The sequence below is a fragment of the Hyla sarda genome, chromosome 8 (assembly GCF_029499605.1).
Source record: "Hyla sarda isolate aHylSar1 chromosome 8, aHylSar1.hap1, whole genome shotgun sequence".
NCBI classification, from domain to species: domain Eukaryota; kingdom Metazoa; phylum Chordata; class Amphibia; order Anura; family Hylidae; genus Hyla; species Hyla sarda.
The window spans coordinates 53,601,834-53,615,031 of record NC_079196.1 but is presented as its reverse complement, the minus strand read 5'-3'; the positions used below and the strand labels follow the sequence as shown (position 1 = coordinate 53,615,031).

Here is a 13,198-nt window from a genome sequence, read left to right as displayed (position 1 = left end):
CAGGAACAATTAACAGCTTTAAAACAGGGTTAGATACATTCCTGGAACAAAATAACATTAAAGCTTATGCAGAATTATAAAACTACATCCCTTTCCCTTATCCCCTTACATCCTTCCCCTCAATCCCCTGGTTGGACTTGATGGACGAATGTCTTTTTTCAACCATACTAACTATGTAACTATGTAACTATGCCTGGACAGCCTTTGGCTCTAATCCAAGCTTCTGACATTGGGTGTCAGCTGTTATGTATGGAGCAGGCTCATCTACTGAACGTGCACCATCCTCCAACAGCAACAACATGACGTAACAATATGTCACATTGCATTAAAGTGTTGAGGTCAAAGATGACCTCTTTAAGCCTTATTTATAACCTATTATAAATGAAGGCATCATCTTAGTACCTGAGAAGACCAATCCAAGCAGCTGACCACACGATGCTTCGACCAACGCTCATCAAAAAACTGTCTGTTCAGAGATAACTTTGCGCCTGCCTGTATTTCCCTGTTAAATGGAAAAAAGCATCAACAATGATTAGCTCAAACTTAAAAGGTGCATTATGCAAATCCTACACAAGAGATTTCAAATTATAACCTGTTTTTCATATTTACCCTTCTTTTTCTTCCAAGTCTCGGCCACTGTAATCAAAGAAAATGTTGACTTGCTCAGACAGGGCACGCTCAACAATTCTTGTGCTGTGGTCAAAGAAGCTTTGGAATTCTTCGCTATGAACAATCTGCTGTTTCTCCTCTTCTGTGAGCTCGTGTGGCGGGGCTGTAAAATCATTGTATATGATTAATAAATGGAAAATAAAAAACCACAGTAATTGCAAGTTACAATAATAGAAATAACACTTGTGATTTATACAAGCCAACCAGTGGTCAAAATAATGATCATGGGCAATCAAAAGAAATCAGGAAAAGCTGGTGCCATTCAGATTAGGTATGGCCCACTCTGTTCCCCTGTTCCGGTCTGGCTGCAGAGGTCTAGAAATTGACCATCAATCAGAGGTTTTAGTAAGGGAATATTTCCGAAAAGTATAACTCCAATGTAAAGGAATACAGCTGATTGAAATGCTTATAAGATCCCATACATTTTTTTTTTAAATAAATAAAAAAAAATTAAACTAAAAACATATACTGGCCAATCTTTGAGCCAAGGTGCACCTTTGGATATCGTCAAATACTGCAAACTGCAGTGTGAACATATGCTTATGATAGTGTTTCCCAACCAGAGTGCCTCCAGATGTTGCAAAACTACAACTCCCAGCATGCCTGGACAGCCTTTGGCTGTCCAGGCATTCTGGGAGTTGTAGTTTTGCAACACCTGGCGGCACCCTGGTTGAGAAACACTGGCTTATGAGCTTCACCCAGGTAGCGGGCATTGTACCATCCACAGACCTTAATAAAATGAAGTATCTGATAGCAAAAGTGTTTCTCTGTTTAATATTCAGTGCCTCTAGTTGTCAAAAGCTGCACAATACAACACAACATACATATACAGTCCAAAATATAAAATATTTTACTCAATATAATTTAAAAACACTATATATATATATATATATATATATATATATATATATATATATATATATATATATAAATATAATCAGAAACATGACAAACCCTTACATACTAACACAGTAAATTAAGTGATTTTCTGTGTTTGTGTTTTATGTACGGGGTTGTTTTGGCTATGCTGCTTCTCATCATATATGTATTTTGTATGCATTTATAAAGAGTACCTGTCATCAAACCATATTTTCAAAACTAACATTACATTGACTACTCCTAACACCCCTTCTGCCCTTAAATTTTTTTTCAGAGGTTTAAAAATCTCTGTATCATACCTTTTCCCCCTTGCTCACATTGTGTGAGCTCCCTGCAGGAGAAAGTGGGCGTTCCCCAGCAGACGCTACATCACTGAAGCCTGTGAGAGCTGTGCCTCACCATGCCCCATACACAGCTTAAGGGTGCGTTCACATGTAGCAGATATGCTGCAGATTTGCTACAATTAACTGCAATAGGGAATTCAAATGCGGCAAAATATCTGAGGCAAATCTGCAATGAATCTACAGCTTATCCGTGATGTGTGAGCATGCCCTAAACTGTTTTTTTTGGGCTTAAATAAAAGATTGCCAGGGTGCCACGAACTGGTAGGAAAATTTTATAACAAAGACCTTGCCAGAAAAGCCTCAGTAATGTCACTGTACATACGTGGCTGTGGCCAAACATGGGCTTCCGCAGTCATGCTCACTTGTTGTTGCACAAGACCCCAGAGGCCATTGATTGATTGTAGTATCCTGAGTACAGTGACATCACTGGGACTTCAAAGCAGTGGTAGAGCAGGACCAGGAGGGACTGGAGGGCGAGTGTATGCGGTTCTTATTTTCCCTTAATTCCCACCCCCAGGTAATATTTTGTTAGACCAGGAAAATCCCATTAAATCGGTTGTTTCATAAGTGCAATTAGGGCAAATAAGGGGGCAATTTGTTCAGCAACCCCCACCTCTAAGGCAGCTCTGAGAATTAAATTCCTTCAGACAGGAGAAATTTATAGCTGTCCGAATTTTTCACTTTCAGACAGTTGTTTTCTGGATGTTCTCAATACTACGACAACCTATTTAACTAACAGCAAATCCCAAAAATGAACAGATGTTTAAAGCTGTGAAATTACCTTCAGCTTTCTCTTCTTTCTTTGCAGGTTTTTCTATTTCAGGTGCAGCTGTTGGCTTTGGAGTAACAGTTTCCTCCTCTTCTTCATCTCCTAGGGCACAAAGAAAAATAGAAATTCATGTTTATGAAATGACATACTATAAAAATTTTACTTGGATGCCAAAAACTTCGGCCTAGTTTTTTTTTTGCGATCGAGAATTGTTAGAAGGTTGTCCTGATGCTATGACCTCATCTGATAGCTGTAATTTCCAATGACGCCATATAAATTAATGGGTTGTGTGCAGGTCTCAAGTCCGGCAGAACGCATGGCAACTGAGTTCCTGCACTTTTTTCACAGCAGGAACACCATTCCCATTAACAGGAGTCCTGCAGATCCAGCCCTTGAGTGGAAATCTTGGATGGGTTCTCTGCCTTTTTCCAGGACTTGACCCCTGGTTGTGTGTAATGCACGTTCATACAAAGTCCTCCAAAGAGACGCTTTGTAGTAACTCTGTAGGAATTCTATTATAGTTTAGTTTCCTATGGATTCCTGTTATTTTTCAGGTTAATTGCTGATTTTGTCAATAAAGGTTGCACTTTGATTGGTGAAGCCGAATGTCAGAATCTGACATAAAGCAGCATGTAACACTACATCTGGTGCTAAATACAACCCATCAAGTGCTGTGATCTCTGCACCGTGGCCAGACAGAAAATAAATTAAATAAGAACTTCCTGTGGAGCATACAGCAGCTGATAAGTACTGGAAGGATTAACATTTTTAAGTAGAAGTAATTTACAAATCTGTTGAACTTTCTGGCACCAGTTGATAAAATAAAAAAATATGTTTTTCAGCGGAGTACCCCTTTAACATGAACTGTGATGGGGAAGAGAGCATTATCTGTGATGGGGGGTGAGAACATTATCTGTGATGGGGGGGGGGGGGGAGAACATTATCTGTGATGGGGGGGACCATTATCTGTGATAGGGTAGAGAACATTATCTGTGATGGGGAGAGAACATTATCTGTGATGGGGAGAGAACATTATCTGTGATGGGGGAGAGAACATTATCTGTGATGGGGGAGAGAACATTATCTGTGATGGGGGAGAGAACATTATCTGTGATGGGGTAGAGAACATTATCTGTGATGGGGAGAGAACATTATCTGTGATGGGGGAGAGATTATCTGTGATGGGGGAGAGAACATTATCTGTGATGGGGGAGAGAACATTATCTGTGATTTTGGGGGGGGGGTAGAACATTATCTGTCATGGGGGAGAGAACATTATCTGTGATGGGGGGGGAGAACATTATCTGTGATGGGGGAGAGAACATTATCTGTGATGGGGGAGAGAACATTATCTGTGATGGGGGAGAGAACATTATCTGTGATGGGGAGAGAACATTATCGTGATGGGGAGAGAACATTATCTGTGATGGGGGAGAGAACATTATCGTGATGGGGAGAGAACATTATCTGTGATGGGGGAGAGAACATTATCGTGATGGGGAGAGAACATCATCTGTGATGGGGGAGAGAACATTATCTGTGATGGGGGAGAGAACATTATCTGTGATGGGGGGGGGGGAGAACATTATCTGTGATGGGGGAGAGAACATTATCTGTGATAAGGGGGGAGGATATTATCTGTGATGGGGTAAAACATGATCTCTGACTGCTGAGACATTCATATAGTTAAATGTCCATTAGTGACGATCTGGGAGGACAGAAACAACTACTGTAATACCAACAAGATGGAGCCCTGCTTGTCTTCAGGTGAGACAGAAGAACTTGCTAAGATTCTCAAATGTTTAATACCAAGTTAAAAACAGATTATTTCCAAGGGACAAATGGAGAAAAAATGCTTTAGGGAAAGAAAAATATGTTACCAAACTTTTACAAGCCTTCCCTTCTCTATCTCTCCCCATTCCAAGAATAGGGATGGGGTACTCTTATTAGTAAGCTTCACCCCAACTCAGTGTTCTAGTGGGAGATTTTACTGTATTCATATTTAGACCACCCGCTGGTTATCCAACGGCAGGGTTTATTTATTATTATTTTTTTTATAAAACAATGCCCATTCTACGGTACAAAAAAACTTTACTCATTTCAAGCACTCCTGTGGTGCCTCTGGTGTTTTGCTCTGGTTCCCGGCTGCAATCCTATTTTTGAGCTGCAGCATGATGCTTGGGCCCAGAGTGACATTGAGATGAGTGGGAGCTCATGAGTAGAGGTTTATTGGGCATGGTTAATTAAAGGGGTACTCCGCCCCTAGACATATTTCCTATCCAAGGGACCCCCGTTTCTCAGCTGCACAGTGAGTGAGGATTGCTCTGTTGCTGATGTCGGGCAATGCAGGGGATTGAGTATAGTGACATCATGGCTGCGCCCCCTCGTGACGTCACACCCTGCTCCCCAAAATGCAAGTCTATGGGAGGGGGCGTGGTGGCTGTCACACCCCCACCCATAGTCTTGCAGTGAGGGGGTGGGGCGTGATGTCACGAGGGGCGGATCCTTGCTCTGTGCAGCTGAGAAACGGGGGTGCTGCAGGAGAGATCGCAGGGGTCCCCAGCGGCAGGACCCCCACGATCAGACATCTGTCACAAAGGATAGGGGATAAGATGTCTAGGGACGGAGTAACACTTTAAGAAAAAAGAAAAAAAAACTCCCACCGGATAACCCCTTTAATGGGCAGAAGTGGGAACACCAACGTGAAGAGTTAACAGGGGGAAAAGAGAGGACACAGTACCTAACGGGTTAACAGGGGTAAAAAGAGAGGACACAGTACCTGAAGGGTTAACAGGGGAAAGAGAGGGGGCAGCACTTGAATGGTTAACGGGGGGGGGGGGGGGGGGAGGGGAGAGAGAGAGGACAGCACCTTAAGGGTTTACAGGGGGAAAGAAAGAAGGGAGAGCCTTGCTGCAGGGTAGAAGGAGCAGTTCACAGACCATGGCCATCCTTCCTGCACCAGGACATTGCAGAGAGGATGGAGAACAGAGCTTCTGGCAGGTGTCAGGAAAGAAGGCTTCTTGTGACAGGTGGTGGTGCTGGATTCCATGTACTCCAGACCGCGGGCTCAGTGCTACAGATGCACACATGCAGCAGGCCAGCAGCATCTATTGGTTGATAGGCCCCGGACCGCATAATGACCGAGGCCACACCCCCTAACTTCCAAAGAATCAATAACGATTTCCATTATTTTACTCATTTCCATCATTTTTTATTATGTAAAATGTTAACCTTCGGCATTATTCTGGCATGCGTCATTTTTGGACCCTATGGTTAAACATTCTTTTTTTTTTTTTTTTGGACTAGTCACATAAACACTACAATAACAATATGTGGCCTTTCAGTCTCTCTTTTTACTAAAATTACTTCATGACATTTATGGAAGAACAGGGGAGGGAAATCATGTCTGTCACTTTCTTTATCTTTTTCATTTTCATTTTCGAATACGTGACATATGAATCCATGGGATCTCAAATACATATAACAAGATGTCATTAATTCATGTTTAATATAATTACAATGCAACAAACAAAAATGTAAAACAAAAAACATGAAAACCAAATAAAAAAAAATATATATATATTTTTATTAAAATAAAAATACGGTAAATAAAAATCAACAGTCTTCCCAAGAATCTAATCACCATCAATATGGCTTCCTAGAGATAGGCCATTGATAATAAAGTTCTGCAAAACCATTTTTAAAATTAGACCCCCGATTTGCCATTCAAATAATTTTATTTCCAATAATGTAAATTTTCCATTACAACATAAGAAACAATAACAGATTTTTCGGGGACAAGCTATTTTAAATCACCCTTCCCCCCTCTTCCGAAAAAAACTATTCAATTCAAAAACAAATTTTAAAGGATCAATCCTGGAGAACCCTTGATGATTAAGGCCAGAACACTATCTCTGTGTAAAATGTAATAAAAAAAAGCAGCATGAAGGGAAAGAACTCACATACAAACACTGGCTCATTTTCAACATATGCAGACAATAACATGCTAGAATGACAAAGAATATATAGCTAAAACACTTGATTTAAAGGTGAGAAATCTAGAGCCCCAACCAGTGCAGCATGGTGGAATATGTAAATACACATGATCGCTGCCAAGCATCCTTGTAACTACAATGTAAATATATTCAGCAGATTGAAATATTATAAGGAAAAAATATGTTTTCCTGCCAGTTCTAATCAGTGAAAACAGCTGCACAAATGTTGCGGCAATCAAAAGACAATGGAGCTACTCAAGAAGTTTTAAATAAGAATGAAGGGCTCGGTAAGGAAACGAGCAGTCATGGGAGGGCCTCCTAATAAGTGTAGCGAATACTTGATCAAAGAAATGATCTCAGCGTTTTTGCACATATGGCATGAATATGAAACATTCAGGTTACGACGGTTCGTAAACACACTGAAATATTCATGACCGAGGAGCGGGGCCGAGCGTCTCATAAATATCCACAAATAAAAGCTCAATTGTCGTTTTGGCTCCCAATCATCTGTACTATGTTTTCCGTGTCTGACTTTTCAAATTCTTGTTTTAATAAGCAAAAGGTCTGTAAAAATATGCAAAAAGCTAAAAAGAACACAAGCAAGATAATTCCTCCATTATCTGGCTGCATAAATATTATTTTTAGATATGTAGACATTAAAGTCACACACAATGGTGGCAGAGCCTCGGGAATCAATGTCTCTGGAAGCTCAATACGGACTGTTTAGACTATTGGTTTAAAATTGTACAAGTATAGCATAATATGTTGCCTATCCTCTATTGTCCAATGGTTCATTGGCAAAAAGTGATCAACTCTACTAATATTTTTGAGTAACCCATTCTTCTGGGGGAAAAAATCTGCTATAAAGTGAACATTTTCTCACTTTTCTCTTTATTTATTTTTTTTAAACCAACTGGTGCCAGAAAGTTACAGTTTGTAAATAACTTTTTAATCCTTCCTGTCAGTTGTTTTATGCTCCATAGGAAGTTCTTTTCTTTTTGAATTTCCTTTCTGTCTGACCACAGTGCTCTCTGCTGACACCTCTGTCAATTTTAGGAACTGCCCATAGTAGGAGCAAATCCCCATGGCAAACCTCTCCTGCTCCGGACAGTTCATAAAATGGACAGAGGTGTCAGCAGAGAGCACTGTGATAAGTACAGAAAGATTAAGGATTAAGATTTTTTTAATGGAAGTAATTTACAAATCTGTTTAACTTTCTGGCACCAGTTGATAAAAAAAAAAAAAAAAAAAAGTTTTCCAGGGGAGTACCCCTTTAAATGGGTACTCCGCCCCTAGACATTATCCCCTATCCAAAGGATATGGGATAAGATGTCCGATCCTGGGGAGTCCCGCTACTGGGGACCCTGGCAATCTCCCTGCTGTACCCTGTGTTCGTTTAGAGAGTCGGGTGCAGTGCCGGGGTCACATGACGTCAAGGCCAGGCCCCCTCAATGCAAGTCTATGGGAGGGGGCGTGACGAACATCACGACCATGACATCACTAGCAGGGCGTGACCGTGTCATCACGAGCCTCCAGCCTGCATCACCAGTCATCCGGAATGGAGTAAAGTATGCTCTGTGCACCGGAAGTCTGGGGTGCCGCAGCAGAGACTGTGGGGGTCCCCAGCTGTGGGACTCCCACGATCAGAAATCTTATCCCCTTTGCCTTGGGTAGGGGGTAAGATGTCTAGGGGCAGAGTACCCCTTTAAGCCTCCAGAGCCTGTTAGGAGGCCCATGCGAGGTGGAATATCATTAGACCAGATTTTTTTTGCGCAATGTGAAACCTGCCATGCACATGTGTATTGTCTTAGCAAAATGTATTATATTGGGGGAGTTTATCAACAGGCATGCATCTAAAGTTGCATGTGCAGAGTTTTTATTTTGCGTCAAAATCATCATCTAATTTTGAGCTTTTTTTAATGTAGTTTCACTGGCTTCATAAATTTTTATTGTTGTGAAATTCGGGGGAGCAATGAGGTGTGGCTAGCAGAAGTATTTTCACTTTTTTTGCACTAGGGACTTCCAGCCAATTGCACAAATGTATGAAGTGATGTGCAGAACATAAAAATGTTTGCGTTGTGACCCACAGTACCCATAGTACATGACCCATAGTACTTTGGGGGGTCATATTACGGCACATTTTTCCAGGAGAATCTTTCTAAGATACAGGAACCAACAGACATGCCATAACATTTGTTTGCTTCCATTTGAAATTAGAGGGTAACGGGGGTACAGGAAGCCTCCCAGAGATTGTATTATTATCCATACAGTGAAATATTGTAGAGAGATGTAACATGGGTGTATAGAGGAGCCATTAGTGTAGTGTACATCTGAAAGTGTAAGGTTTTGGGCAAGTTTCCCACCTCTGTAGTCATCTGTGCCCCTTTATCTTACAATTTTCCACATAAAAGGCCTTAGCTTTTCCAATCCAAATTAGATGAGTATAATCTTGTTTTAGCTTCATACATTTGGCAAATTTACGTTCCCTGAGTCCGTAAAGGAAGACACAAAGTCTAACAAGTCCATACGAAAAAAAAACTGTCTATGAAATAGGAGACTCCAACTTCCATAAATGCTGTAATATGGCTTGGTAGAACTCTGAGCCATAATAAGGTTGTGTACTTTTTTTTTTATATACGTCCCTTAGAAAATGTTTTTCTTGTGGGACCTAAGGATAACCAGTACAAGTATAAATATAACATTTACGTTAAACCAATCTCTGGTGTATGTGTGCTTTCATAGCCCATGATGCCATTAATTGTATATTATATTATTATGTAATCATTTTTCAGAATGGTTGTAAAGTAGTTATTTTGTGTCTCTTAGTTTGCTTTGAGAGGCTGGAGATGCAGATCCAGAAGGAAAACCTCAAAACGTTTTATTCCAACCTGATGTTCTTCCCAAAAAAGCCACGAATTCCAGAGCTTTCATCTGCTTTGAGAGGCCCAGGGAAGATTCCGCTCTATTATAATGATTATCTTACAAATTCTATTCAGTCCCATTTAGCAGAATGACAATCAGCGACATATTAAGTTTCAGGTTTTGTCAAATATCTATTTACAATAAATGACTGTGTTCTACTGTTCTCGGAGGAGTCTTTAAGGAGGAAGGCATGGTAACTGGAAGAATAACCAATTCTTTGTTTGTTTTCCACCCCTTCAACTTGTGTATAATGTAAAATATTATTACATTTACTTCTTCATGAGTCTTTCCCAACATGCATGTTCAATAACAAGAAGATCTGTCTAGGGATAAGCCCCACAATATCTAAGGGAATACTCCAGCTAAATCCAATAACACTGTTTTGGGTGCGTACACATGACCTAATGCAACCAAAATTTAATTTGACTTGAAGAAGAAATCATTGGACCCAACAAGCCCCTTGACTGCCATCGTTCTCCATCCAATCTGAAGCCTGAGACATGGAATAAAACAACACTTAAAAAAAAAAAAAAAAAAAATATATCTGGTCATCTGTAAAACTACTATACCCAGTGCAGTTTTTATAGTATTAAAGGAATAACTCTGGTGCAGGAACACATATTCCCAAAACAAAGGATAGGGTATCGTGGGGGGCGCGACCATTGGGAACCCCCCGCAATCTTCTGCATGGCACCCCCCGCAGTCCCCAGGAAAAGGGAGGGTGTGTTGACCCCCGCATGAGGCGGCAGCCAACACGTTCCCCTCCATGTATCTCTATGGGAAAGCCAGAGATGGCCCAACGTTCCTATACTTAGTTTAAAGGAGTACTCCAGCAGTACCCGCTATCCAAACAATTCCCATGCAGTATGCATGGGGTAACCCAGCTAGTTTTTGTCTATAATAAGAATATTAATCTAAATAGAGGTATATAAACAGGAGTGAAAAACAATGGTCTCTATGTGGATTATATACAATATTACAAATGAGATAAAAAGTAATGACTTGAGTGCTGGGTGAGGGGAGCTCCACCATCATCAGCTCAAAGTCCTGCAGGATGTCCTGAGGAAGTTACTGTGATAGTAGCACAACGCGTGGTGTTTTCTTCCCCATGGGGGCTGTGGCATTATTTGTCCCTTACACAAGTTTTACCATCCTGGTTCTCAGAGGTTGTATTTTCACACCATTTTTCACTATCTTCCACCTTTGCACTGGTCTGCTCTTTGCTATTCAGGCTTATTTTTCCTTTTTCTAGTAGCCTAGATCCAGGGCCATTACTAGACTTTTGCATATGTATTTATACATTGCTTTATTTTTTTCACTAGTGTTTTTGTGTGATAATTCTGTTATTTGCAATTACGTGTGTTACAGATCAGTGGTTCTTTGAATATTTGGATATCTACTAGTTATTTGCTTTTGGATGTATATATTTTGTATTCATTATTTGTAATATTATTTACTATGGTCTTTGGTGGAGTTTTTTGTGATTACCTCTGGTACTACTCTGAGCCAGGGAACTTATTCTTGCTCCTTTGTGTCCCCCTGCAGGGGTGAGTGTAGTAGGCAGAAAGACTGTTTGCCTCCAGTCTGTTTTTCTTATTTAAATAGATTTTAAATGTTTTGTGTCATTTATGTGCAATAAAATTGTTTATCTTTCTCATACTAATTTGGACGTTGTGCAATAATTTACGACTGCTAGCTTTTCTTTTTGCTTCATGCAGAAGCATCAATGTAATTTTCATACAGGCCCCATATGAAACACTTTTTTTTCAAAAACAACTAAAAAAGGGTATTCCAGCCCCTAAAATGTATCCCATATCCACGGCCTATGGCGATCTCCAGAATGGTGTGGCATGAATTGTCTTTGGGAGCAGACACACCTTAGTGCTGTACTCTGGCACTGCTGGGCTAACATTAATAGCAGGGTCCGACACCTGTGATCAGAAACTTCTGCCCTATCCCCTAGGTCTCCAAACTGTGGACCTCCAGCCAACGGCTGTCGGGGCATGCTGGGAGTTGTCATTGTAACATCTGGATATCCACAGTTTGGGGACCACTGCCCTATCCAGTGGACCAGGGATACGTAAAAGTCTGGAATACCCCTTGTACCTCGCCAGCTATTGCAAAACTACAACTCCCAGCTGGGAAAGGTACATGCTGGGCCATTTATATGGATACACCTTAATAAAATGGGAATGGTTGGTGATATTGGAAGCCTGTGCTAGCATTTCTCCTGCTGTGTATATAGTAGTATATAGCAGTATATAGAGAAGAGGGTTGCATTGACAATCCAACACAATGGGCAGCACATTGAACACATTTTATAAGTGGTCAGAAACTTGTAAATAACTCATAAAAGAATAAAGGTATGTTAAAACCAAGCACATCATTGTTTTTCTTGTGAAATTCACAATAAGATTGATGTGTCACATGACCCTCTTCCTATTAAAAAAACAAAAGTTGGATTCAAAATGGCCAACTTCAAAATGGCCGCCATGGTCACCACCCATCTTGAAAAGTTTCCCCCCTCACATATACTAATGTGCCACAAACAGGAAGTTAATATAACCAACCATTCCCATTTTATTAAGGTGTATCCATATAAATGGCCCACCCTGTAGTTATGCAACATCTAGGAGGTCCACAGTTTGGAGACCACTGATGTACTCCAACTCTCCTCAACTTCTACCACTCCAGCTATTGCAAATCTACAACTCAGCTGTCCGGGCAAGCTGGGAGTAGTCGTTTTGTAATATCTGGAGATCCACAGTTTGGGGATTACTGCCCTATCCAGTGGATTGGGGATATTTAAGGGCTGGAATACCACTTTAAGGCTATGTTCACACAGCATAATTTGTGCGAAATGTCCGCATGGAAAACACATGCAGAATTCCGCACATTTGCCCAAACCTGCGTGCGTTAGGACCTGTCGGAAATGTGCAGTCTCATAGACAGCAATGCATTTGCAAACAAAATGTGGAAAAAGAATACAGTGAACAGTGCAGAAGAATGCCATTAAAATTAATAGGAAGGATTTGTTCCTAAAATCCAGAATACACTCAAATACTTAAAGGGGTACTCCGGTGGAAAACTTTTTTTTTTTTAAATGAACTGGTGCCAGAAAGTTAAACAGATTTGTAAATTACTTCTATAATAAAAAAAACAATCCTTCCAGTACTTATTAGCAGCTGTATGCTACAGAGGAAATTCTTTGCTTTTTGAATTTCTTTTTTGTCTCGTCCCACAGTGCTCTCTGCTGACACCTCTGTCCGTGTCAGGAACTGTCCAGAGTAGCATAGGTTTACTATGAGGATTTTCTACTGCTCTGGACAGTTCCTGATACAGGCATCAGGTGGCAGCAGACAGCACTGTAGAAAAGACAAAAAAAAGAAATTCAAGAAGAAAAGAATTCCCTTTGTAGCATACAGCTGCTAAAAAGTACTAGAAGGATAGAAAGAAAGATTTTTTTAATAGAAGTCATTTACAAATCTGTTTAACTTTCTGGCACCAGTTGATTTAAAATAAATAAAATAAAGTTTTCCAACAGAGTACCCCTTTAAAGCATATAAAACTGAACACCTGTAACGTGGGTGGTATCCTCAAAGTTTAACCCTATACAAATT

At 40.5% G+C, this 13,198-nt stretch overlaps 1 protein-coding gene across 6 annotated transcripts in view; it reads right to left on the bottom strand.

Annotated features, from left to right (window-relative positions):
• DYNC1I2 (dynein cytoplasmic 1 intermediate chain 2) overlaps nucleotides 1–13,198 on the bottom strand; it is a 151,113-nt gene that overhangs the window by 44,593 nt on the left and 93,322 nt on the right. For all 6 annotated transcript variants that reach the window (XM_056533487.1, XM_056533488.1, XM_056533492.1 and 3 more), the window contains 3 exons: nucleotides 2,674–2,763; nucleotides 610–772; nucleotides 403–502 (listed from right to left, as the gene is read on the bottom strand). In XM_056533487.1, coding sequence (XP_056389462.1) covers nucleotides 403–502; nucleotides 610–772; nucleotides 2,674–2,763 — 353 coding nt within the window. The remainder of the gene's footprint in view (nucleotides 1–402; nucleotides 503–609; nucleotides 773–2,673; nucleotides 2,764–13,198) is intronic.